The sequence below is a fragment of the Paramisgurnus dabryanus genome, chromosome 1 (genome assembly GCF_030506205.2).
Source record: "Paramisgurnus dabryanus chromosome 1, PD_genome_1.1, whole genome shotgun sequence".
NCBI classification, from domain to species: domain Eukaryota; kingdom Metazoa; phylum Chordata; class Actinopteri; order Cypriniformes; family Cobitidae; genus Paramisgurnus; species Paramisgurnus dabryanus.
The window spans coordinates 60,700,785-60,727,231 of record NC_133337.1 but is presented as its reverse complement, the minus strand read 5'-3'; the positions used below and the strand labels follow the sequence as shown (position 1 = coordinate 60,727,231).

The 26,447-nt window shown below is 37.1% G+C and overlaps 4 protein-coding genes across 6 annotated transcripts in view; 1 reads left to right on the top strand and 3 right to left on the bottom strand.

Annotated features, from left to right (window-relative positions):
- arhgap27 (Rho GTPase activating protein 27) overlaps positions 1 to 1,212 on the bottom strand; it is a 35,728-nt gene extending 34,516 nt beyond the window's left edge. Inside the window, exon 1 of one of the 2 annotated variants that reach the window (XM_065242710.2) lies at positions 1,069 to 1,212. The gene's annotated coding sequence lies outside the window, so the exon portion shown is untranslated. The remainder of the gene's footprint in view (positions 1 to 1,068) is intronic. The other variant, XM_065242711.2, reaches the window with a different exon arrangement.
- Positions 1,213 to 5,829: 4,617 nt separating this feature from the next.
- plekhm1 (pleckstrin homology domain containing, family M (with RUN domain) member 1) lies at positions 5,830 to 20,359 on the bottom strand. Of its 2 annotated transcripts, XM_065242707.1 has the most exons (13): positions 20,239 to 20,359; positions 19,905 to 19,978; positions 19,673 to 19,760; positions 17,803 to 18,050; positions 14,381 to 15,016; positions 12,689 to 13,508; positions 12,190 to 12,358; positions 10,232 to 11,158; positions 9,884 to 10,029; positions 7,481 to 7,674; positions 7,213 to 7,276; positions 6,942 to 7,099; positions 5,830 to 6,756 (listed from the first exon to the last, which is right to left on the bottom strand). In XM_065242707.1, exons 3-13 carry the CDS (start codon positions 19,724 to 19,726, stop codon positions 6,648 to 6,650), a joined length of 3,525 nt encoding a protein of 1,174 aa, XP_065098779.1. In that variant the 5' UTR covers positions 19,727 to 19,760; positions 19,905 to 19,978; positions 20,239 to 20,359; the 3' UTR covers positions 5,830 to 6,647. The 2 variants fall into 2 exon arrangements, with proteins under 2 accessions (XP_065098779.1, XP_065098781.1); XM_065242709.2 differs by lacking the exon at positions 19,905 to 19,978 and having other exon boundaries at positions 20,239 to 20,334.
- Positions 20,360 to 21,515: 1,156 nt separating this feature from the next.
- Positions 21,516 to 23,189, top strand: ifnphi4 (interferon phi 4). The gene is made up of 5 exons (XM_065242842.2): positions 21,516 to 21,602; positions 21,896 to 21,973; positions 22,056 to 22,202; positions 22,325 to 22,402; positions 22,488 to 23,189. Exons 1-5 carry the CDS (start codon positions 21,531 to 21,533, stop codon positions 22,575 to 22,577), a joined length of 465 nt encoding a protein of 154 aa, XP_065098914.1. The 5' UTR covers positions 21,516 to 21,530; the 3' UTR covers positions 22,578 to 23,189.
- A 154-nt stretch (positions 23,190 to 23,343) lies between these two features.
- On the bottom strand, positions 23,344 to 26,447 carry cd79b (CD79b molecule, immunoglobulin-associated beta). The gene is made up of 5 exons (XM_065242841.1): positions 26,292 to 26,447; positions 25,617 to 25,919; positions 25,422 to 25,540; positions 24,864 to 24,917; positions 23,344 to 23,769 (listed from the first exon to the last, which is right to left on the bottom strand). The coding sequence occupies exons 1-5, from the start codon at positions 26,341 to 26,343 to the stop codon at positions 23,653 to 23,655; spliced, it is 645 nt and encodes a 214-aa protein (XP_065098913.1). The 5' UTR covers positions 26,344 to 26,447; the 3' UTR covers positions 23,344 to 23,652.

The following is a 26,447-nucleotide window of genomic DNA, read 5'->3' as shown; positions in this document are numbered from 1 at the left end:
AATCAAGATGGCCAATCAGATATTAGGATTCTGAAAACACACACACACACACATCTAATCACATCTGTTGACTGCTTTCATGAGAGCATAAAGAGATTCAAGTAAGATACAGATGTGAAGATAAAGAAAACACCAGACTGCAAACTACATCATGAGACACAGCACCGATACAGGAAGTGATGATACAAACCTCAGACCTACAGAGAAGATGTGAAACAGTAAAATAGAGGAAACCCAAAACAGTCAGGAAGCAGTCAATCTCTGTTTCCTTCTAACAAAATACATACATAATATGTTTGTGTGCAGGAGTCTTTATTAAAACATCATAAAAACGCCACAGCCCCTGCTGTACAACATGTGTTTGGACTCGTGTGTTAAATCTGCCTAAATTAAATTGACCATGGGTGGTTACTGGTGAATATATGTTTAGAAAGTTACTGGTTCTTACTCTGAGCTCAAGTTTTTCCATATTAAACTTTTCTCAACGGGTTTATCAAACATTATGTTGCCATTAGTAAAGCTCAGACAACAAAGCAGAAATAATAATCATTGATATCTTTATCATCACGGACGGCTTTTATTGCATTATGTGGCTTTTTTGGTTTAATATTGTTTAGGGTTCGAGTCAGGCATGTGATCTACCTCATACAGTTTGAAATATACAGCATGCACAAATCATTCAATCATTCATCTTGATTCATAAATCATTATTTTGCTTCCATAAAAATGTGCAGCTTAGAGCACTTACATTTTCTGAATAATGTATGTGTATTAAGTGTTTTATAGTTGTGTTGTACACCTACAGTAGCTCTGTTTGAAATCACTGTACTGTACTGTATATATGTAACTGAAAGCTGCTCAGTATTTTTCTTGGAAAGTTTCATCTGCGCAGAACACGTTCTACCACATCAATCCACAACTTAATTACTTATTTAATCAATTCTTAAGTACAATAAATGATGCAAACAGCAATATTAATAACAAACGTCATGCAAATGTTTACCAGCACAGACGCTTTCCTGTAATATAAACACACAGACCGGATGAGATCATCTGAAAGACACTTACCATATATAAACAGCATAAAGCCTCGAGTCTTTCATCTACATGCTGTCAGCCAATTCATTTATTTACATTAAGAGCAAACTCATCTCCTCTTCTATGAATCCAGCAGGTCTCAATCTCATCCACTGCTCATCTCTCGTGTTGTTGTCTTCACATGAGAAAAATGTGCCCAGATTTGTGTTGCTCGACGAGTTTGTGTGAGGCGTGACAGCAGGTGCTGTGACTGATAATAAACACACACACTGAAAAAATGAACAGAGGATATCCAGTAAACCGTCAGGAGGAACTGTTAAGAGATGGAAAAGCAGAAGAAAAAAACATGAAACAATTGTTAGATGAGATGAATGCTGCACTTATTTCATTCAAAGTTATTTCAGCCATGTGACTCTTGAGTCATTCTGTCTACATACGTCAATATAAGGGTGTTGTCTCTGACCGTATACTGAAGAAAGCTGTGAGCTTCATCCTACACTAAGTTTTGCTTTTACTTTCTGTACTGTCAGCAGGAAATGTCCCCATTACAACACAGAAAACAACTACATTATTAAAGAGAAAATCATCTGCAAAATTTAAAACACATTTCATGTCATATTTGGGTGTTTGTTCAATTTGGTTACATTGAATTATCAGATTATAATAATATATATTATAATCAATAAACTAAAGAATTGAATTCAAATATTTTTTGCATTGCACCGAAGATATCAACTTGTTTGTGTGGATTCATACAGAAGATGAAAGAGAGTCAGAAAAGAGCGCCAGGAGCTCCAGAAACAGGAAGAACAAGTCAGATGTTTGAGATGAAACACACTGACAAACAAACAAACATCTTACAGATAATGAAAACATTTAGCCTGTATCTATAATGCAGGTTTATTATTAAGGGAAAGTTTGTGAAAAGTGTCAGAAATTCAGAAAAGACTAAAGAGGAGAGGTTGTGTACACGCTGCGATCTGAGACAGAGCTGTTCTGGCTGGAGGAGATACAGCTGCGACCAAATCCCGTGAAAAATTGGGTTTGGGGTAGGATGAAAACAGTTCTTAAAACTGCATAAACAAGACATATGACACCTAATATAATGATAAAGTGATCTTTCTGTTACGAAAACACACGGACTGCTGTGTGTAATCAGCACAAAATGTGTATGAATAAGAGAAAATCAATCTGACCTGAATTAATGTCTATATTATATGTAGATACTTCATGTATATTACCGCTTTATTCTGGTAGACCTTTAAGTTGGATTTGTTAACCATTAGTTAATGCATTAGTTAATGCAGTTACTGATACAACATAGTACTAATGTTATATTAAAGTGTTAGCTTTTTCTGTTCTTTAACTTTGTATCTTGATTTTGAAAATCTTTGTTTACACTGTCCTCTGATTTATATTTGTTTAACATGTTTTTAAAAACCTGGTATTTCACTATTAATTTTGAACTTCATACATCTCATATCTTTTCTTTTTATTTGCTGCAAATGCTTTGGCAATATAAATAAACAGATTTTGTCACGCTAAACTGATAACTTGATATATATTTAAGCTGTGTCATGTCAATGTCCAAACCCAGAGAATAAAGCAGTGTAGAGCAGTGGTTCTCAGACTTTATCGGCGAGTATCCCTTTGCGGCCCCCCAAATAAAATGTATGACATAAAACCTTTTAAAACTTAATTTTTTATTAAACAAAACATATTAAATTAAACAACGTATTGCTGTTGGTTAGTAGCCTTATTTTTTGCGTTTTAATTACACAGAATTTATGATAAATTAATATACTGTAAAATATGTCATAAAACTTGCCTCGTGGCACCCAGTTTGAGAACCACTGGTGTAGTAGAGTAGATAAACGGTTTCAGGAGCAACAACAAACAAACAAACAGCTTTCGTGGAAGACACGTTACCTCTGGTAGACTTTCTTCCACACAGAATCAATAAAAGAGTAAATTATTTCTAATAACAAGCTAAATAAATAACCAGTAAGTTAAATTACTTTAGTAATTTAGTTGCCCACGCGTATCAACCATTTCACTGAGCTAACGTCACTGTGTAAAATTAATTACAGTGGCCGGTTGCATAAAACTTTAAGACTAACGTTAGTCTTAAAAGTTAGTCATGAATTTTTTTCTTAAAGGCTGATCATAACTGTTTTAAGTATGTTATATAGAAAGGTAGATTGGTCTAATTTAAATCCAAATAATAAGACTGATTAGCCCTAATTGCTAGTTAGTCAGAATCAATCTTAAGACGCAGTCTTAACATCACGGCTATGTTTATGCAACCGGCCACAGATCCTTAAATTCTTGCCTGGCTGCCAAACCTCTCTTCACGGCGATGATATTTGCTCACTAGCTGTCTCTCTTCGTCTTTAGCACATTTTTGTTCCAGATGTCACTTTAACAATAACGCAGACCAAAATCTGGACAGTGGACACGGTTTTATCGGGCGCACGCGCGTTGCCTCGGTTACGCGACTGGCCAGAAGTATCGGTCTGATTAGAAACCGTCTATAAATGACCACTCCACTTTTAAATAATTTAGCTTATCACACTTTACAAGGGCAAAAAGTATGTCCAGTACTTAAAAACTCTTAAAAAATGTTGTCATGTAGGCAGGGCAGGACTTACCAGGGTGGAGGCCCCTGGGCTTGAATAAATTTTGGGCCCTACACTCTCAGAACAAAAGGTACAAAAGCTGTCACTAGGATGGTACCCTTTAAATGGGTCCTAATATTTACTATTTAGGTACAGATATATACATTTGTTCCCATTACATGCACTCTTTAGGTACAAAGGTGTACTATTTGAAAGGGTACCACCCCAGTGACAGCTTGTGTAAATTATCTTCTGAGAGTGCACACATACAGTAAACAACCTAAAATAAATAATATATCATAGAACTATATTTTAGGGAAGTTTCCCGACAGGGTTTAGATTAATCCAGCACTAGGCCTATTGCTATAGGTTATTATTAGGGCATTCAAGTAGTTTTTACAAACAAACCTTACAAAAAACATTACTGGTGTGCGTCTTGAGACAATGTTAAGATATATCAGTGCAAGATGTGTTTAAATTAAGACAGATCAAACATGCATTTTAGTCTGGGACTAGGATAAGACCTTACTAGGAAACTGCCCCTATATCTCTAAAGCAGAACATAAGCCCAGTCTAAAATTAAATCATGTATTTTTAGGGATGTCACAAATCCAAATTAATCATGCACATTAAAAAATACCCCATAACAACATTTAAAATCATTGTGTAAGACTTAGCTTAAGAAAATAATAGTCTTGATAAACATTCACCTTATTACACACCATATAATGTTATAAACATAATCAACAAGTGTATTTTTTTGCAAATAGCGTACAAGGGGTGCAGTGCTTAAGAATGAAAAAGTAAAGATTTTAGGATGTTATTTAATAATTATGACAAGACCATCATGTAATATTAGACACCAAAAACCAAAGTGGAGAAGATGATCATTAATTAATTTTTGCGTCTGATATGAACGTAATACATTAAAACCTTGAACGTAGATATAAAAATGAACACTTTTCAGAAGTTTAAACTGTGATTCTGTTAGCAAACATGCTGAAAGAGAAACTACAGGAAAGTTAGGCTAGCTAACGTTAGTGGATTATATCAAAAACCATCAGGACAACAACATGGCCATAATTTAGTGAATCCTCACCTCCAGATGAAGTAATAAACTGGACTGATGATTTAAATGTTGACATAATCATATGTGCGTTGTTAACTCTCCGGATTTTGTTATGTTTCGTAGCTCTGCTTCACTCGTTTATTTCTCCACAGAAACTGTTTGTCGCGTGAACTGCAGACTGCGAACACCGCTTGGTGATGTCAAAGTACCGCGAGAGCGATTAGAAAGCAGACTTCTCTGTGTGATTTCTCGAATCGCTCTCGCGGTACTCTGATGTAATTCTTTTTGCTGTTGTTGAACCACTAGAAAACACCCGTCTGCTTTACAATCACTTTTGCGCCCTTTTAATTTGATTTCATATGATGATCGGATCGCGCAGTGCCGCATGAAGTCAAATGCATTAAATACCAAATAGCCGACTGTATATGAGGTTAAACCCGTCAAAGTAGCAAGTGCAGCATGCGAATGGTGAGTGATTCAGATGTCAATTTATGAATGAAAGTGTCAAAGGTTTGTCACACACTGTTAAGTATCCTCACGCTTTTTTAAATGGGTATACGGAAATCCTTGACCATTACTAGTGGATATACTGCGTATACCGGCGTATCACGTAAGATTACAAACAAACAAGAAAAAAACTGAGTTACAAGACCATAGCCTACTCTAGTAATCTTTTTCATACTGAGCGCTTCATTTTCGCGTTGCTCTTTCTCATTATCTGTAAAGCTCATTCATGACTCGCATTTCGCGTATTCGCTATTGTACTAGCATCTATGGGTTTCAAAAGCAGTAAACTCAGCGCGTCATATTCAGCACCAAGATGACTGACATATATATATTAACGAATTAAATGCAGCACCAAACAATTCTGCACCTACCAATAGGCTGTAAAATAAAAAATGAAAACGACTTAACAAATCAAACGAACGCAAGCAAGCACGGAGGCCCCTATTGGCCGAGGCCCCTGGGCTCAAGCCCACTCAAGCCCAATGGTAAGTCCGGCCATGCATGTAGGCTAGATAGAAACATAAGGATGTGTAAAAAAAAACATATAGTGCAACCATAAGATAAAAGCGCTCTGTAAAGATAAGAATTAAATTCACAGTATCTTCATAAGATATATTTGGCATGATTCATGTTAGTGATAACAGTTTACAATGAAACTGCAGAATAAAAATAAAGGCACAGTTTACAGAAACAGGATTACATAATGATTTAAGTATATCGTAAGTGTCTTCAGATTGCATAAGTTTAATAATGATAATATTACTTTACTGGATACGATTCATTCGCTTTGTAAACTTGTAATACTTCATAAAAAAAACTTGGCGCATGACATTCATAAGAAAAATAATATTACAAATGAGTTAAAAAAAATCCTCAGCATTCAACTGTCCAATGATTATTATAAATATAACCTATCCTAACTTGACCTGACTCAACACTTGCTGTGACATCAACACACAAATCTGTATGTGCAATACACACTTTCATCATTTATGCAAACAAGGGCACTTAAGGTTTCTTCCAATAAAGTCCAATAAAAGAGAAATGACTTTAGTAATGTAATTTACCGTGGTACAGCTAGAGTTAATAAACACTGAACATTACACAACAACAACAACAACAACATTAAACTTTCATTCTACACACTTGTTTTACAGTAAAAACTTTAGTATCAAAATTGCATAAGATATTAAGGCTTGTTTTCAGATGTCATCAATTGAATTAGTTTATTTTTAATCCATTAAAACCTTCTGTACACCAAAAACAAAAAAGAAAAACAAACTTCTGTAAATAATATCAAGGCTTTTATCTTACACAATTTAGCTTTAGCAAAGTAAAAATATCTATACATGTATAAAACAAGACAACAATGCTAATGAAGAAAGAGAATTTTGCAAACAGGACCCTTATGAAAGTCAATCCTCCAAATCCCTCTCCATGTATTTCTGTATTCTCACACAGCGTGGACAAACTGGACACTGAGCCTTACAGGACGAGTGGAAGACCGTCTTACACATGCCACACCTGAGAGACAAAGAGTGAGAGACTTATTTAATGCCTCATGAAAGAAAGGAAGTCATACAGGAGAATATACTGATGTTGTAGTTTATGGCTACAGCAACATCTGACTGAATTTCATACTGTACATTCACATTTAGACATCAGAAACAGACTCTCAGAAAGAGTAAGAGGATCTAAAATGTAATGACCTGCACGTGCTGTCATACTGAAAGGGGAAGATGATATCATCTGCATTACAGATCTGACAGATAAAACCTCTCTGAGTGCAGACATGACAGTGAAGTACATGCTTTGAGCCGAGCTGAACCAGAGACTGAAGGTAAGACTCATAATGTCCATCTGCTATCTGAGAGAGAGAGAAGATGTTATAATATCTGAGTCTCAATATGAGTAACCTAAAGTTTGTTTTATAACAACTAATAAACATGAAGAAACGACAGATGTAATGAAAAGAGACACCTGCTGCAGGTCCAGTACACTGAACACATCACTGCTCTCCAGTAAATAAAACCTCTGCTGAAGCCTGAAACATAGAAACCTTCATTATTACTACACAACTACTGCAACTAGACAATAAACACACACACACACACACACACACACACACACATGCATGCGCACACACAGGCACGCACACACACAGGCACGCACATGCGCACACACACACACACAGTCACGCACACAGATGCATGCACACATGCACGCATGCATGCACACACAGACACACCTGGGCTGTATTTGTTTGTTGACTTCACTGCGACAGATGAGAATGTAGTCACCAATGAAACGCAGTTGTTGTCTGAGTTTGTGCACTCTTGACATGACATCACTGTGATCAAACAGTTTAGGATTTAAAGCGTTGATGTTGAGGAGCGGCTCGGCTTCGATTTGAGCCATGAAGCGCAGAGCTTCTCTTGATACCTTAACACACACAAAATTAAAGAATATAAATCACAGCTTTTAATATTTTAAACATTACAAAAAAAAGGTGTTAAAGAGCCCACATTACACTGATTTACAGTTCATTATTTAAGATGGGATCTGTTAGATTACACATGACATGATTTAAAATTATCCTCTTCATACTGTACATTAATACAGCAGCTCTGCTTTAGCTCCCGTCTCTTCTGAAATACTCGCTATACACGGACTGGTCAAGCTCTTCCAGTCTCTTGTGATTGGTCACACACTGAAATGTCCCACCTGCTTTACTGTAACTGCAAGTTTCAAATTCCAAGGTGTAAACACTAACAATGCCATCAGTTTCTCCTTATCAACTCAAGCTCGAGTCAGATAATAGAAATGTAGAAGAACAAGCAGATCAACCAGAATCAAAACAACCATTAGAGTGTGTATATGTATAAGGACTCGCAAAATGGCTAGCACGATGTCCCAGGGCTATTGTGCCTTGTAGTTGGGCTACCAAAATCTATCTCTGCCCTGCCCATTGGCTATCTTAGGGAGGAAAAATATATTGTAATGCTTTTGCATTCTCTCACAGATTTGGTTGGGTAATTATGTTTTATGCAATTTTTGCATTGGGTATTGAAATTAAGCTTGCTTATTAGTTTCACTTTCCATTCGTGATTACGCATTACTGATTTGTCATTGATGCTCTGGATCTGTTGCTCACAAATTCCTTGAACATTGTCCCACAGCAAGCGGGAGATTTATGTGATATAAATTGCATAACAGTTACTTACAAGCTACACACACATTCTGGCAAACAGAGAGTTGCATTTCTGAAACGTGCACACATTCTCTCCTTCTCTCATGTTTTTACCAGACAGATACACACAAAACAAACTCGTCGACGTGTATGCTATTAAAAAACAATTAATTATGTCTTAAAGTGAACATAAGCAGTTAAAAATTCGAATTTGTGACATTAGGCCATGTGGCTCCGTGCAGAACTTGCTCCTAAAAAGTTTTGTGGCCTATTTAAACCAGTATTAAATTGTGAGAGGATCCAGGGAACAGCTGGCTTGCATTTTAATCTAGATTTTTCCCGCATCAAAAACAACTTCCAGAATAGCAGAGAAAACATTGCGGTTAGTGGCCTTTGGCTTTGAATTGTTGGCAAAATTTGGCTTGTGGTGAAAACAAATTGAGGAACTTTGTGCTATTTTATCTGTGACTTCAGCTGATATCTCAGAGATGCAAGAATATCTGGCTCAAGAAACTTCAGCCCTACTCCAAGTGCACTAAAGGCGAGATATAAACATGGTATAAATATAAAATTAATTCACTTTTTTAAAATATCTATGCAGAAATTAGGCATGTTTAGAAATACAATGTTAGCCTAAATGTGAAAACTAGATCTAAAACATATATTCAGACATTTTGATAATGTTTTGTTGATTGTAGTTGAAGTTCACAGTCACAATTTCACATCACGTCAAACCAAACAATTCACCTATTATTTCTCTTTTAACTTTTCATAACATTCTCCTATGATTTGTTTAAAATTTGATTAGATTTTTCATTAATAATCAATAATAATGTCAATAATTTGAATTATGTATGCACTTTTTTTTATTAATCTGCATCTGCACTGAAATAGATGCAGTCAGGGCAGACATGTTTCATATGCAGCTATAATTCAGCAGACAACTGCCACCTGAGGCTTAGGTCATGGTTTCAGTCATCTGTACTTGTGTTTGTTGCTTTTGAAGAACATAGCTGAGGGAGAGAGCGTGAGCGCGGAAGGAAGAATGAGATCGAGAATGCGCACGAAAAAGGATAACGGCGCTCTCTATAGGGCCTGGGGCGTCATGACGCCATTACTTGGCGTGGTGGCCATGTTGATTGCATTCTTTACTGCTACTCGGACTACTGCGCTCTGTTTATAGACATACTTTCTCTCAATTTGATTAATTTGGCGTTATTATTTCAGTGTGGGAGGGGCATAAAAATTGTAAACATTCAAAATCATCCCAATCCTCCAGAGGTGCCTATATCAGCTTTAACTAAATACTAGCTATGACTTCCCCTTTCATATTTGGAAATTAATTTGTTGCATTTTCTCATAAAAATATATAAAAAAAAACATTACAATTCTTTGATCACACTATTTGCTGCTTGATTTCTACAGTTTCAAAAGAAACTAATTCACATGCGAAGCACTGACCTCACGTGTTGTAAGGTCCCAGTTGTGCAGCATGCGTGATGGGATGATGCTCATGTCTCCATGGTGACAGGACTCACAGTAGTACTGAGCCGAGAACTCACAGAGTCGAGGTCTGCCGTGAGATACACTCATCTGTCGTGAGCAACCTACAAACACATTGAACAAACAACATCTCTAATGAACACACAAGTATACAGCTCTTCACTGATCTCATACCTTTATATGTGGCTCATGAGTCAATGATGGACATAGCCATCATGATTCCATGGGAAAAAAATTATATTGAAATTATAAATTTGAATCATTCATTTTTTATGTTTTTTTTACCCTGGCATGCTGCTTTCGTACCTGCACATTTAAAATTTTGAGCATCTAATCCTCTCTCTTTGGGGACGACAGACAGGTAAGATAGCAGCGCGCCATCACCTTTTAGTCTGTGTTGGACCAGCCTGTGAACACTGCCCCCATGCCCACCACTGGGCGACGAGACATCCTCAAGACCTTCGTCATCCTCAGTCTCCAGATACGAATCCAGAGCTCCTCTGATCAGGCTCCGCCATCCTCGAGCTTCCTCGCCACTCTCTGCCCTCATAATCAGAGTCTCTCGTGCAGTCAGGACCTTAAAAAATGCAGGGCTACCTAGAGAAACATCTGGAACTACATCTCTGATGGTCCCTATGGAGTGTGAGAAGATTGGCATTTTGATGTTTTCTTGAACCCTGTAAGCCCTGAGGGCCTCCAGGGACAGCGAGAGCACCAGAGACCTCCAACCTTTCTTCTCCATGCTCTGATAGACCACAGCTTCCTTTATGGCATCCGGTTCTGGGTCTGTGTGACGACTCCAGTCTAAATGAAGAAAATCTGGAAGTTCTGGGACGGCGTGTTCCAGGCTTGAAGGAGATGGAGATGATGGGGAGTCTGAAGACGATGGCTGTAGCACCTCCCACACCTCGTCTTTCACTAAGGGTCGTAGTTTGGTTATGGCCTCCACAATGCGATCTACCCAGTCTTCGGCCTCCCCTCGAGACGGTGCGCGCAGGTAAAGTCTCTTGCCATGGAAGGAGAGCCGGAAACATCCCTCAGAACCAGAGGAGAGATGGACGTCCTCACAGCGCAGCAGGGACATGTTTTCGTAGCAGATGCGCTCCTCTGCATTCACATAAAGTCGTAATTCAAATGGGGAGAGCTCACAGTAATAATCCCACCACATGCCCACAGCTCTGCGTCTCTCAAGCTGACCCATCTTCAGAAGACCCCTGAACGGGTTAGACAGACCTTACAGAGACAGACAAAGTTTCACATGCGTGAATCTCAACAATCTTTTTTGAAAACAATACTTCACATTATCATATGCAGTTATCTTTTAAGCTTTCGTCTCGGAAACCAGATTTTACGATCCAATACCAAACTGTAGATGAATGCAGTCCGGACAAACAAAATGTCAGGGTAGGTGTCTACTTAATTTGGGTAGCATCTAACCACAAAGTGTTACTTTCTGACATCAACAAAAAATGAAAGCATTTTCTATTCCCTTCGAAAAGCTTTGCAGTTGTAAACACAATTATATGGTTAATTGCAGTTCATTATTTGCATTAAGCATTGTCAAAACCCACGATCACAAGCATACCTTGACTCAGAACACATACTGACAGTAAAAATGTTTATAATTACATTCAAACTTTAGCAGATAAATGTGTGAAACAAGAAAAGGGAAGTCAAATAAAGGTGGTTATTCTTCATGGTACCAAATAGGAAGTCATCAACAAAACAGTAAAAAGGCAACAAATGCAGTTGTATTTTTATCTACAACTGCAGATCAGGGCTTGGACAGTGAAAGCTGCCAGGACTCCGATTTAAAATTCAGGTCACATGAGGATGAACTGACAACTGTTATACCTGACTGGAATCAAGGTAAAATTAGTGCTGAGGTTCTCAACATTGGCCTGTGAGGTCTGTTTTTCCTGCAGAGTTTAGCTTTAACCCTGATCAAACTCACGTGTCCATAACTTTATAATAATAGGTGTGTTCAACCACGCAGACCAATCACTGTATGACATTAAAATACAGTGAGAGTGATTCCAATGCAGACTGCTCCCTATGCTTTCAAATAACTATTGTGGTACTGTAATATCATGCGCTTATCGGTCTATGCGCTGCCACTCTGCAGGAACATGGACCTCACGGGCCAGAGTTCAGAACCAAAACAAGCCAAAAATGTAATATTAAAATATTAAGACAATCCTTTTAATTTTTTGCAAGGCAATAAAAATAGGCAGCTTCTATGTACAGTGTATATCTTTCTCTACCATTTGGTCTCCGATGAACCACACTAGGTGGTAACTGGAGGCTGTCCGGTATAGGCGTGGCCAGCATCTGCGCATTTATTTGCATGGTGTTAACACTGGTATTTTCTTCAGAATTTTCATTTTTTTCAGGTTTGATGATGTCATCCTCTGAAATCCAAGATGTGTCTTTCTAAAAGGCATAAAATGACATATTTAAATCACTAGTTCTGACTTTGAAGATAATTAGCTGTTGTAAAATAACAACCCACATGCCACAAAGTTCTGTATTGCTTGCCAATTTGCTTTATACTTGAAAAAGTTTGTTATCAACACACTTAAATATCAAATCTTTATAAACACTCTTTTATAAATAAACCTACAGGAGAAATCTCTTGTATATTGATATCTAGTATTTAATGTAGATGTTTTAATACAATTACAGTTTCAGTGGACCAATTCAAGTTTTATATGAGAAAATGCAACACAAAAATCTGAAAATAAGAATCCATGAATAACTCACACAGGAGGAATACAACGAGTCTGTGGACGTTCTCCTGCTCACAACACTTGTGGAGTGTTTGAGCATTGCGTTTCTGGCATGTTCATTTGGACAATGTCCAGAAGAGGTCTCTGAAGAAAGAGCACAAACCTCTCTGAGGTCAGAGGTCTCTGAAGTAGGAGCATGAACCTCTTTAAGGTCAGAAGTCTCTGAAGTAGGGGGATGAACCTCTTCAAGGTTAGAGGTCTCCGAAGTTGAAGGATGAAGCTCTTTAAGGTCAGAGGTCTCTGAAGTTGAAGGATGAATCTCTTTAAGGTCAGAGGTCTCTGAAGTTGAAGGATGAAGCTCTTTAAGGTCAGAGGTCTCTGAAGTTGAAGGATGAAGCTCTTTAAGGGCAGAATTCTCTGAAGTTGAAGAATGAAGCTCTTTAAGGTCAGATGTCTCTGAAGTTGTACAATTAAGGTAAGAGGTCTTCTCAGCAGTCTTATTAAGATTGCAAACTCCAGAGGGCATAAAGGAATTTGTGTTCTTGCTCTTTATCCCCCTTTCTGAAGTCTCATTGACTGTATTTCTAATTTTAAGTCTTGTGGTTTTAACTAGAGTCTCAGAAACTGTTGATATTTCTTTGACTGTAGCCTGTAACCTCTGTTCTGATTTCTCTTCTGACAGTTCAGAAGCCTCTGTAAAACATGCAAGGGTTTGGTGTGTGTCCTCTGAATCAGAAGTGTGCATGTTGGTATCTGTGGTGCCATGTGTGGCAGTTATGCTCAGATCATGTGGAGCAGGTAAGAACTCATCAAACCCCTCTTGTATCATGTGCTGACTAGAGGAGCTGTTCTCTCTGAAACAAACAACCCAAAATATGACTTAAAATTAAACTCGTAGATGAAGATTTTTCTTTGACAATTCAGAATAACATAAAAACTAAGGATGGGTTTGGATTAACAGACTAGTTCATTAATTACATTCACTAGAATTTATCTAAATGTAGGAGAACTGAGGGGGGAAATTACAGTGGAGTTAGCATATTAACAGTAGTGCTATAGAGCAAAGGTCTTCAACACCGCTTCTGGGCATCCAATGTCCTGCAGAGTTTAGCTCCAACCCTAATCAAGCACATTTGAATTATCTAATTTAAATCCCTAGGATTACTCAAACAGGTGTCTTAGAACAGGGTTGGAACCAAAATTTGCAAGACAATGTGTCCCAAGGAGAATGGTTGAAGACCTCTGCTATAGAGAGCTAACCGTGACATCTGGACTCCAAGTAGACTAGACCCCTGTACTCTATTCACCCAGGCTGTCACTCTATAAGGCTAGACCCTTATACTCTATTCATCCAGGCGTTTCATTCCTCTTTCAGGATAGACCCCTCTATGCTATTCCTCTATTAGGCTAGACCCCTCTACACTATTCCTCCATGCAATTCCTCTTTCAGCATAGACCCCTCCACTCTATTCCTCCAGTTTATTCCTCTATCAGGCTAGATCCCTCTACTCTATTCATCAAGGCTAGTCCTCTATCAGGCTAGATCCCTTCACTCTATTTCTCTTTTAGGATAGACCCCTCCTCTCTATTCCTCCAGGCGATTCCTCTTTCAGGATAGACTCCTCTACTCTATTCCTCCAGGCTATTCCTCTATCAGGATCGAATCTGTTCCTCCAGCCTTTCAGGCTATACCCCTCTACTTTATCTATCAGCACAGTTAACTTACTTTGTCAGTGAATTCTTTCTTTCTGCATTACGGTTGATATCAGCATCAATAATCCACCGTTCCTTCTCAGGACTTTTGGGATCCTGACCCTGCAAGAGACTATCAGAGCTAAAGCTTGTGGACAGCTGTGATGATCCTGATGTATCCAGGCTCTGGTTCCATGACATTGGGGGGGTACTAGCATAACAGCCTTCATTTTGCTCTTTTCTTGGCTCATTGTGGAGCACTTCCTGAGCCCAATCTGAGCCTCCAGACCCTCCAGATGACTGGGAGACAGTGTCCCAAGACTCCTTGCGCTTGGTGCACAGTTGGTGCTCGTCAGCGGGTGTAGGGGGGCAAAGACCTGCGAGGACCAATGGCGTGTTTGTCCACTCATTTAGCACAGCTGATTTATAGGAAAGCTGAAAGGTCAGTGAGGACAACCCCTGCAGCAGAGTGAGGAGAACCTCACGGTCCTCTGGGTCCAGAAGGAGAGCTCCGGGCTGGTAGTGGGATCCCAGGTTGGACCCCTCACGGAGCAGTGAGGTCAGGTAACATTCCAGAAGGCCATCATTCAACGCTAGTCGAACCCATGCTCTACAGCGGCCAATGTCTGTGTTTATAAAGCTTAGACGTTCAAGTTCCTGAACAACATCTCTGTAGGCATACAAAGAGTATACATGACTTCCATACCTGTAGAATCTCTTGACTTTGACTAAATAACAAAGACTTTAAATACCTTCTGTAAGAGTAAATAAGAATGCATATGAATGCACAAATAGGGCACCAAAAATGTCATTGTAAATCCTGGCCAAATTCTTTGCAAACGTCAACATAATGTTTGAAACACATGGTGGTCAACACCAGGTGAAGGGTCAGGAAATCCTCAAATATCAGAGTAAGTGTCACTTGACTAATGGTCCTTACAAACTCACATGATCCTACTAATCCTGCCCCAATCCTCACACACAGTTTCCTTTCCATGAGACAATTTTCCAAACAGTGATTAGTTGCTCATTTGGAGAGATTTTTAGGGATTTAGAACAGGAAACCTGTTCGAGTTTACAGCTTAAAATGTAACCTTTTCAGAAACATAAGTGACTTGCAGCCTAAAGGGTTGTTCACACTTTAATGATAACAATAATAGAAATAACTATTTTAATGTCCACACCACCTGATGACAGAGATAATGTTATACTATTAATTCAGTCATGCACCGCAGTATTTGTGCAAATAGCTTTAATGGCATTAACTGATATTGTTAATTTTCTTTAATACATTTTTTTGCAATTGTTCACATATAACTGAACATGTAAATATGGTGTTCATGTCGCATTTACAGCGGCTATTCGTGTATCTGTAAACTGTAAATCTAGTTTGTGTAATGCACACCATTCATTCCAATGGTTCAGTCAGTTTTCTAGATATTGATTTTCTTCAAACCATCTTTGAAAAAAGACTTTGTTTTATCACACAGTGCTGCTGGGTTTTTTTTGGACCTCATTGAAAAGATTCTCCACAGTGTCATCTGCCATTTCAGATATGCGAGCACTTTAAACTTTAAAGTCTAAACGGAGCACTTAAAATTCAAATAGATTTGACTGGCTGTCAAAAGTTTATTGTTCATAGCTATAATTATCGTTAAAATAAGATGAACTGCCTTTAAGTGATGTCCACGCAGTTGGTCCTGATTATGTACATGCATTTTGTATTTTCAATATTTTATAAGCCTCTTTAATTATATGTCTATATTTACTGTTAAGCTGATTCTCAACCAGTAGCGAATCGTCAGGGCCATCTAGGTCGTCAGAGAGGACCTGAACTTTGTTCAAATTAAAGCGACACCATATAATTTTTCAACCTTCATAATACATTTTCAAGACCCTTGTGATAGTACATCGACTTTAAATAGGTTGAATGACATGTCTACCATAGCCTGACGGGGTCTGTATCGCTTTTACTCGTACTTTAAAACTTAGGGTTTCGGGTAGTAACCAGAGCACAAAAAAACTACAAAAATTCGACTGCTTTACGGCATACGTCAATCCCCCACACTATTTTTTCTAACGTGAATTTTGCTGGAGGCTACTTCAGGAGTGTAAAGAGCAACTTCTATTGTGCGACTCTGTGGCACCGTGTTAGTGTCACAGACCTATGACATGGGCGACCCAGGTTCAATTCTCCTTTAAGGCAATTTTTTATATAAACTCACAATCTTGATTCATACATAAATGCGATCTTCTATAAATGACGGCGATTATCTTGCATATAGTTCCCTGTATTCAGATGCTGCATTCACGTGTTTCCGTATTTACCTTTCTTTTACTGTCTATGGTATTTACATTACAATCCAGGATGCTATAGCAGTCAAACTTGCTCAAACTCACACAGTGTAAAACCAAACCCTATTCATTCACCAATCCCTATTCATTCACCAATCAGATCCGAGCGTTTCTCTCTTCTCTCTTCCTCATTTGCTGCGTTCCGCTGTCACTCGCGTGACGTATTACAAAGCGGCAGATCTAAACACATCGGCATACTTGGATTTGGAGCGACAATTTTCACACAAAAGAGAGGAAAAACGAGCGCCATTGCGGAAAATCCTGGTGGCGAGGGAGAGAGGGACGATGCAACAATATTTGTTTCGAAAAAAGCAAGGAAATACTTCTGGTCGTTTCTCAATTGAAAGGCTGCAGCCTCCGGAGGTCAAATATGCAGGCTTCATAAGTCATTTAGCCTGGTTTATTAAGGTAAACTGAGCATTACATTCGCAAGTCATAAGCATACTGCAACAATTTACGATTAACTAAGTATAATAGTCAACTTTATAATTGTTAATATTCTGAAATAAAGAAATACGACATCCGGAGGCTGCAACCTTCAGATTGAGAAATGGCTTCTGCCATGAGTTCCTTATCAGAAAGTTGTAACATGACTGCGTTTCTCCCTGATGCCTCAAAATGTTGATCGTTTAGCATTTAGTTTTAAGTTTTAAGGTTGGCCAGTTCTTTTCCTTTGCGACAGTGCTGCGGCGCTTGTGGCCTCTAGGGGCGCTAGGCGTGAAAAATACATGTCTAGCGCCCCTTAGTGGCCAAAAAGTTCCGCGGTGTGCCTTTAACATAAATATTTTTAATACATAATACATTTTTAATAAAAGTTTCCCCCATAACAATCGCATTGCAAACCAATCAGCACATGACATCAAAGTACCACAAGAGCATTTTGACCATACAATGCAATGCAGTCTAATCTAGTGTTATTAGTGTTCAGATGCCCGCTGATTGGTCTGTGTATTGTCACATTGGTCCAGCTATGAAATTACAGAGGACAAGGCAATAGTAAATCCATTTCAAGTGAAACCGGCATTAGGTTTAATCATTTAGCCTGAAGCATTGTTGCAATACATTTAGTTTAAGTTTTAAAAGGCTGAATTTGGCACTCACCTGTGGGTAACAGTCTTGAGCAGGCTCCAGAAAACAGGCTGAGGAAGAGCACCCCGTGACCCTGCCTTACGCCCATGACCTCCTCCATCCAATCGAATGAACTTGCTCTTAATGCCGTGAATAAAGACAGCTTCTAAAGCACAACACAGAAGGTTTGCCTCCAGGTCCTCACTGGTGACCACCGTCTCTGTGGTAATGTAACGCTTCTGCAGGATCTTTAGCGTCTGTGCAATCTTTTCCTTGATCCACTGTAAAGCACAAAAAGGGTTAGCGTTACTGTACAGTATGTACTGAATTCAGCACCTGTTTAGACATCCTGATGGGTGCTTGGCAAAATCAGCAGCTAAACTTCTGTACTAGAGTTGTAACCTTATGAGATTTTCACATTATTGTTTCATGGTTTCAAGCTATACTCTATTAAACAATATTTTTTTATAAACATCAGCTATAATGACCTTTATATGGTTTATAAATCAAACTTTTTCACAGAAAATAAAACTTTTATGGAAGTATGAGTCTACCATTTTTTCTTGTTGGTTTATTCAACCAAACTGTCCTTCCTAATAAACAGCATAAATGGGAATGAAAAAGTGCAGGGCCATTTTCAGACACCCAAACTAGTATTCTCAGTTCCATTCTGCAGATTTTAACTTTATTTCGGCAGGGAATAGAGAATAGAATTTGCAGCGTCTGGTTCTGGCATATTTCAGCTTTACTTGTATAACTGGAGTCCAAAAAGTCACTTGGAATGAAGTTGCATATTTGCAGTAGTGCAGGTGACATCTACTTTAATTTTTTTGCTAAACCTTGGATAAGCAAATTTGCATGGTATGATAATCGTACATGGCAATATTGCGGCATACCGTCATACCAGTATATCTTTACAACCCTATTCTGTACCAGGAATCACAAGGCATCATATTGAAAAGTAATGAAAATCAGGTCTGACATCAAGTTTTTTTTTTTAGCAAAAGAAGACGACTATAACAACGTCATGCAATATTTGAGAGAAACACACATCAACATTTAGCGTCTACATCATGTGAACATGAGCCAAACCTGACAGACTGTCACCTGATTTCAGCTGACCGATCAAAACAGCTGCCAATCAAAGCTCTGGAAATTCACTATAGCAACTGTAATGAGTCAAGTCAGATGTTATTACTCATGTCTTCCAGTGCTTTAAACCCATGCTTATAAAGGCAATCAGCCAACCAGTTTGAAACCACATTATTATCTTCAACAACAGATCAAACAACTTGTATATAACCAAAAAAGAAAGAACTTAACTACTCTACTTCTCATCCACTTCTTCATTTAACTTAAATTATTTTCTGAATCTACACTATGTGATATATTTTTAAAATACTGTACTATATTGAAGAACTGCAGTTTAGTGCCGACACAAATCTCTTTCCTTACAACAGCTTTAAATGAGAGTCTTCACATCTATAATCACTCATGATAAATTCTCATTACAAACTGAATGGCCATTTAAAACCCATGTTTTATAAGATGACTTCAGAACAAAACAGGATATTATTTAACAAAACATTTATTCATTTAATGCATGAGGAATCTATTTGTTAACAAAGAATGATGAAACATAGATTTGAAACAAGGATATATAAAGATAATATTCATAGATCAATAAAGCTAGTTAACAGACTTATAAAGACACACATCAAGTAAACAAAGGGTTCATTTTCATATAATCTCAGACATGGAAACAACAATTCAATTATTTACACGCCAGCTGTCAACGCCAAAGTCAAACTACAGCATTACAAACCTGCTGAACGGGAAGATATCCCTGACCCAATGTCCACTAATGTCAAACTAACATTTCAAAGACAAGGAAGTCACTAACCTGTTTAATATCTTTGGTCTCTGGGTTGTTGTCAGTTGTTTGGGTGGCCAGCATGACTCTTCAGCTTTGTGTTATTCCCACTTACACACTGCAAAACACAAACAGACTAAAATATAATAAGGAAGGCTATCGTGAGAGTAAGAAATGCTTTACAAATCAATCTTTGTTTAGGAGAAATAGTGGAAGTGATACAGGTCACACAGCTCATGTTGTGACAGCAGTTTTCACAAACCTCAGTCATTTGTGTCGTTCACTGTAGAAGAGAGATCAGGCGGATCTGGCATGACAAAACTTCCTGAAATTGCACTAAACCAACGAGAAACTTCATTACATTCCACTGGAGACTGCGCGTGTGTTTGTGTGTTTATTACACACGCGCATTCGTGTTATGACTTTTACTTCTTTACGATGTTACTCGACAATATACACTGTGTGTCAGACTGGTGTTTTCAAATTATTTATTAATCGGTCACCATCGGACTAAACGTAAAACTAAACTGCATTGGCTCTAATAATCATCATTATTATCATTGTTAAACACGTTCCTCATAAACTCGCACACTCACCATGTTTGATCTGTTTGTGTGTCGTCTGGATTATGAAATCACTTCTATTTGTGATTTGTGAAGCTGAAGCTGTCACCCTCTGCCACTCGCTGCACTATCACTGTTTTCTGATCAGCTGACGCGAAAGGCATGACGGGAAACAGCACAAGACGAACAGATCACTGCGCAACTCTTACGCAATATTGACTGTACAGAACGTACACGAGTGGGAGCGGCAAATGTAGTTTTGGTTGGTTTATTCGTTTTTAAAACACTAGTATGCATATATTAATGTTTAATATGTGTGGGATTAAAATAAATGTAAACGTGTTTGTCCATAAGTCCATAAATCTATTAAATACAGCATGTTTTTTGTTATAATCAGGTGCTTGACCATATCAGGATTATTGACAATATATTTCAGTTTTTAATTTAAATATGTTCAGACTTATGTTCTTTATTCCTTTCTTTATTTTGTCGCCGATTTTCACCTCACGTTGCCCCATTTCCAATAACATAGCAGCAACATTCCTTAAGTGCAAATAATTTGAGCCATCTATTTCATGTGTGTTTTATTTTTTCATTTTCTAATTTTATTGGGAAACGTATTACATATAAGTGTATCATTGATAAATCATCACAATGACAAAACAAAAAGAAAGAAAACTATTGGTTTGCACTGAACTCAGTAAATAGGAAAAGTTAAAGCTCGTAATTTAAAGTCGCATCTTTAAAAAATCATCTCAAACATTTTGTAGCCTACATTTTTTATGTTCGCGATGTGAAAGACACCTTACCATAAAGTTGTAAAATGTCGTCACTGATCTTGACGTCATTTTCTTTCGATTTCACTTTCTCTCGTTTCCAGCTTTGGAATTTACGTTCCAGACACACAAACATTGATGCAACAGTATTAGCCTGCAAAAAATAAATATCCAGAATACAATGTATGTACCAATGAGTTGTGTACAGTATGACAGTATATATAACGATTTCGTATTTTTTTTTTTTACAATGCATCAATAAAGAAATTAAGTGTTGCGCATTTTATACTAAACTGTACACATTTAAGCTGTATTGAAGGTCGGGTGTTGCGCAAGTTTTACCTGTTGTCACAGGTGTAAGGCGCACGCTTCACTTTCTAGTAATGAACTTAAAAGTGAAAAGAGAAATTTCCCAAACAGCTGTCAGACAGCATAAAAAGACAGACAGCATGTATGTAGAAGAATCGAGTGAAGTGTATTGGATTCAGGATGTCTTCTCATTCAGTGCTCCTGTGTCTCATGCTGTCAGTGTGCATCATCTGTCCTGTGATGAGCTGTATGTGGATTAAACACAAATACCTCCAGCATCAAACAGTCTCTTTACATCTGATTGAAAAGATGGTGAGTGTTACTCTAACCTTAATAGATTTCAATTTCTAATCAATATTTGATTAATGGTAATTGTCATGACATGTCAAATGATTTTAAAAAAGTCCAAATGTGGTCCCTTATGCATTCAAAAAACAGTATGTTGAAAAAGTGTTGAAAAAGTCTAGAAGTTGTCAGCAACTCATACATTGCCAATGGGTTTTAATTGAGATGGCCCTTCAAGAACCTGTATGTTACTGTCTGAATCAGTTTGTAAAATCTACATTCATTTGAAGTTCATCATTACATTTCTAAATGTTTTGTAGGGGGAGAGGATCATTAAGGGTCATATAAACATTAACCCCATCCCACATGAACTGTTGAACAACCAAAAGACTGCAGAGGTCAGTAAAACTTTTGGCTTTAATAAGACTGAATAAATGATCAGTGGACACATCCTGAGCATTGTTGTTTTTTTCTCCTCAGCCGGACAAACAGCTTCTCTTCATTATTCAGACTTTAGAGGAGATTGCTGGTCTCTTTGAGGATGCTGAATCTGCACCCTGGGATCATAAAATAATAGATGATTTCTTAAATATCATAAATGAGCAGATTAATGGACTAAGATCATGTGTAAGTATGAAATAAACATTTGTGTAAAAATGTCTTCTTTATTTTATCCATAAAGCTATATCAGTGACACTAGCTCAAATAGCTCACCATATGTCTGAATGTCTCTCCTTTACAACATGCAGGGCACTTTTAAAATGAAGAGGAACAAAAAGTTGCATCTGTATTTTATAAGACTGAGACAAATGACTGAAGTGAAGACGGTAAGAGTGAATTATACTGGATAGCATGAATGATCAGCTCATGTACAGTTAAAGTGATGTTAATGATGTTGTTTTACTCTATCAGGATGATTCAGATAAAAGCTGGGAGATCATCCGAAGGAGAGTTATAAGCCTCATGAAACAGCTGGAGTTTTTCTCATTACACACACTTTAAGGAAACAATCACATTACACACACTTTAAGGAAACAATCAATTAATCAAAAAACAATAATTTCAGTGCTTTTACTTTTCTCTTTATTATGATGCAGTAGTTTGTTTAATAGAAACATTTCATCAAAAATACTTTCATGCATTGTTTACTGTTATTTATTGTTACTCATTGCTGTTTATTGTCTTATTTGTTTTAAGTTTTATTCATATTAATAATTTGTTAATAATTAACATTTCAAATCATTTAAACTTTGTATTATGCAAATTATTTATTTGTATTCATTAATTAATTTGTGCAATAATATGTATTCATGTTATTTATGTCTATTTATTTAAATTTTTTTATTTATTTTAGCTTTGTTGTAAAAATGTACTAAAAATATTTTGTCATATATTAGTAATGTTTTGAAAAATGCTGGCATTTAATAAACATTTGAATTGTCTTAATGTCTTCTGTGGAGATTTCTTTAGGAAGTTTAAAGAGGTTATTATGATCATTTACACCACTGTCGCTTTGTCTGAATAGTCATTAGATGGCGCTCTTTCATTTTACTTCACTTTATGCCTCTTTGCTATTTATATTTCTCACTTTGTACGTTTACGTGTCTTTTCTAATCTAGGAATATTTATTGCAAATGTATTTACGAGGTAAAGTTTCAACTCTTCGCTGTTTCTGGTCCACTAACAAGTTATCAAATAAACACATCAGCACAAACCTGAGAAGATTCATTATCATCAATGCTATAACTGGATTTATATAATGAACATCTGAGTCTATGATTCTCTTTATTTAAACAGTTATGTGACATGAAAGTAGAAAATTTCAACACACACACACACAAACTCTATATTCCTCTATATTGATTTAAGCAAAGAGCACCATTCATAATCACACATTGACCTAACAGACACAAATCATCATACAGTACGCAAAGAATAAAACAGTAAAAACATTTCCTATACAAAAGAGTTGAATGCATTGCATGTATTAGCATGTAAATGTATAAGAATTGGGCTTAATTAAAAAAATAAAAAGTCTTATAGGTGCTGGCGGTTGTGGATAAATAAATTCTGTTTCTCACTCTTGGTCTGGAGACTCAACTTCCCAGACTGCATCTGCATCTGCATCTGAATTTGGAGCCGCCACAGCATTGATTTCTTCATACACATCACCACAATGTTCAATTTCCAAACCCTGGAAGAACACATTTAAACCACATGATGTTTATTCAAAGCTACACATTGAAACAATAAGCCACGTAACATATTTAAAAGGGAGATTTCATTAAATACTTTTTTAAGATGTCAAATAAATCTTTGGTGCCCCCAGAGTACATATGTAAAGTTTTAGCTCAAAATACCCCACAGATATATTAATTATAGCATTTTAAAATGGACACTTTGTAGATGTGAGCAAAAATGTGCCATTTTTGGTTGTTGGCCTTTTAATGCAAATGAGCCGATCTCTGCAGTAAATGGCAGTGCCGTGGTTGGATAGTGCAGATTAAAGGGATAGTTTACCCCAAAATAAACATTCTGTTATCATTTACTCACTCTCATGTTGTTACAAACCCACATAAATATATTTGCTATTATGAACAGAAATGAAGATATTTTGAGGAATGTTTGTAAGCAAACCGTTCATGGACCCCATCAACTTCCATAGTATGCTTTATTCCTGCTATGTAAGCAAATGGGGTCCACGAACGCTTTGGTTACAAACATTTCTCAAAATTTCTTCCTTTTTGTTCATCGGAACAAAGAAATGTATACAAGTTTGTAACAACAGGAAAGTTTTCATTTTTGGGTGAACTATCCCTTTAAGGGGCAGTATTATCCACGTTTGACATCACAAGGGGAGCCAAATTTCAATTACCTATTTTTCATATGCTTTCAAAGAATGGTTTACCAAAACAAACATACTGGATTTCAAATTTTCTAGGTTGATAAAAGCACTGGGGACCCAATTATAGCATTTAAACATGCAAAAAGTCAGATTTTTATGATATGTCTCCTATAAACAAAAGAGCCAAATAATCAGTGTATCATCTCTATAACCTTTATCAATTCTTCTGTAGTATTCATCAAATTATTATTACATATAAAGCATTCAAGCATTTCTCAAACAATGTTAACTGAGAGACTGAACCCTATCAGAAAAACAACACAAGTATTAAACTGTGTAGAGGATGTGCAATTTCACTTCCTGTTATTTATCTGCTACAATAACTGCAGCGTCCAACCAACCGTAAACCTGCAAACCTAACCTAACCCGACCCCAACACTCACTTCATATGTGTGATCGTCCTTAGGTTCTTCATAATCTGCATCTTCTTTCTTCTCCTGAGATTAAACACAACATAGGAATGTTTGTATTATTGTATTATAACATAAGAGTAAAAAAAGTTGATAAAGCAACAATGTTTTCTAAATAGTTCACCTACACATTAAAATGGGCCCATAATGTCCTCAAAAAAGCCTAAAGCCTTCCTATGATTTCATTTTTTTCCCAGCTAAACACATTTAGAGGTAAATAACAAAGAGTCAAAATATGACCTCTAAATGTGTTCAGTCGAAAAAATGACGTCATAGACACTTACAGTAGGATGGCTTAAGTCAAATATGGACTCTGGGTGAACTAAAAATTGTGCTTTATGTGCTAACATCTGTTTTCATTTGATTTGAAAGAATGAACCGGACAACATTTGGCTACCCAACTGAAGCAGATCACATAGAGTTTGTTTCTAATTCAGTTTAGTTTATGTATAGAAAACATGAAATGATTCCTTTTATAAAACCCAGCTGATGATTCATGACACAATGATTCACTCTTTGTGTGACTCTTACCAGTTTGAAAAATTGGACCAGAGGAACAATGATGCACAAAATTAGCAGGAAGCCCTGAAGAAAAATGATAACATCTTTAACTCGAGATCTGCTCATGATAGCTTGGGGATCACTGTGTCCTGCATGAAGAATAAATATCATATAAGTATTGAGGACATCAAGAATCTGTAACATTTATAACAAACTGATACTAACTTGACACCCGCAGCGCAGTCCCTGGTCCCTGCGTCCCGTTCAGCTTACAGAAGTAAACGCCATTGTCGTCAAGGTCTACTTTCTTTATGGTAATGGAGGCGTTTCTCGTGGACGTCTTCTCCATGATAACGGTCTTCTCGTTTGATTCAAGTGTTTCTTGATAACCATTGTAAGTTTTAGCTATCAGCCATTCCACTCGAGCAGGCAAAGACGGATCTGATGCCACACAATAAATCATCACGGTCCGACCGGTTTTAACACCAAAGAAACGTGGTTTCTGAAACACCTGGATATGTCCTTCAGCTAAAACATAGCAGACGAATGAAGAATAAATGAAACACATAAAGTGTTAATAAACTTCATGTGTTTGACTGAAGATTATTTGCTGTTATGAAGTGTAGAGACTTCCTCTTTCACTCACAGATGGAAATTAAAAACAACACTGAAAACAAGTCTAGTGTGCACTAACTGTTAAACGACAAACATTTAATGCTATACAAACTATTCAAAGTGCTATTCAATGCTATTCAAATTGAATCTGTAATAAGCTGTCTCTTCATTTTAAGCCATTGTTATCATAGAGCAGATCTAATCCAGAGTCTTTTATACGAATCCAGAAAGAACAAACAAAGTCAAACCAAATTTTAATGTGATAATTTTTAACTATTATTTTACCTGTGATAACCATCAATGCAATGACAGAGTAGCTCAGCAGAAAGTAAATCATGACTCCAGAACATCAGAGATCAACGGCAGAGAGAAGAGAAGAAAGAAGAAGCTTTACTAAACTTCACACTTCTGCTCATCTTCAGAGAAACATGCAAATCAAAA

Coding starts and splice junctions, on each gene's coding strand:
- plekhm1 (XM_065242707.1), bottom strand. CDS start 19,726: ATGCTGGCCACCCAAACAACTGACAACAACCCAGAGACCAAAGATATT. Junction 7,277..7,480: donor AACAAACAAATACAGCCCAG/GTGTGTCTGTGT, acceptor TCTATGTTTCAG/GCTTCAGCAGAGGTTTTATT. Junction 6,757..6,941: donor CAGTATGACAGCACGTGCAG/GTCATTACATTT, acceptor TTTGTCTCTCAG/GTGTGGCATGTGTAAGACGG.
- cd79b (XM_065242841.1), bottom strand. CDS start 26,343: ATGATTTACTTTCTGCTGAGCTACTCTGTCATTGCATTGATGGTTATC. Junction 25,541..25,616: donor GACTGCGCTGCGGGTGTCAA/GTTAGTATCAGT, acceptor TTCTTCATGCAG/GACACAGTGATCCCCAAGCT. Junction 23,770..24,863: donor AGGACGATCACACATATGAA/GTGAGTGTTGGG, acceptor GTGTTCTTCCAG/GGTTTGGAAATTGAACATTG.
- ifnphi4 (XM_065242842.2), top strand. CDS start 21,531: ATGAGCTGTATGTGGATTAAACACAAATACCTCCAGCATCAAACAGTC. Junction 21,974..22,055: donor ACAACCAAAAGACTGCAGAG/GTCAGTAAAACT, acceptor TTTTCTCCTCAG/CCGGACAAACAGCTTCTCTT. Junction 22,203..22,324: donor TTAATGGACTAAGATCATGT/GTAAGTATGAAA, acceptor TACAACATGCAG/GGCACTTTTAAAATGAAGAG.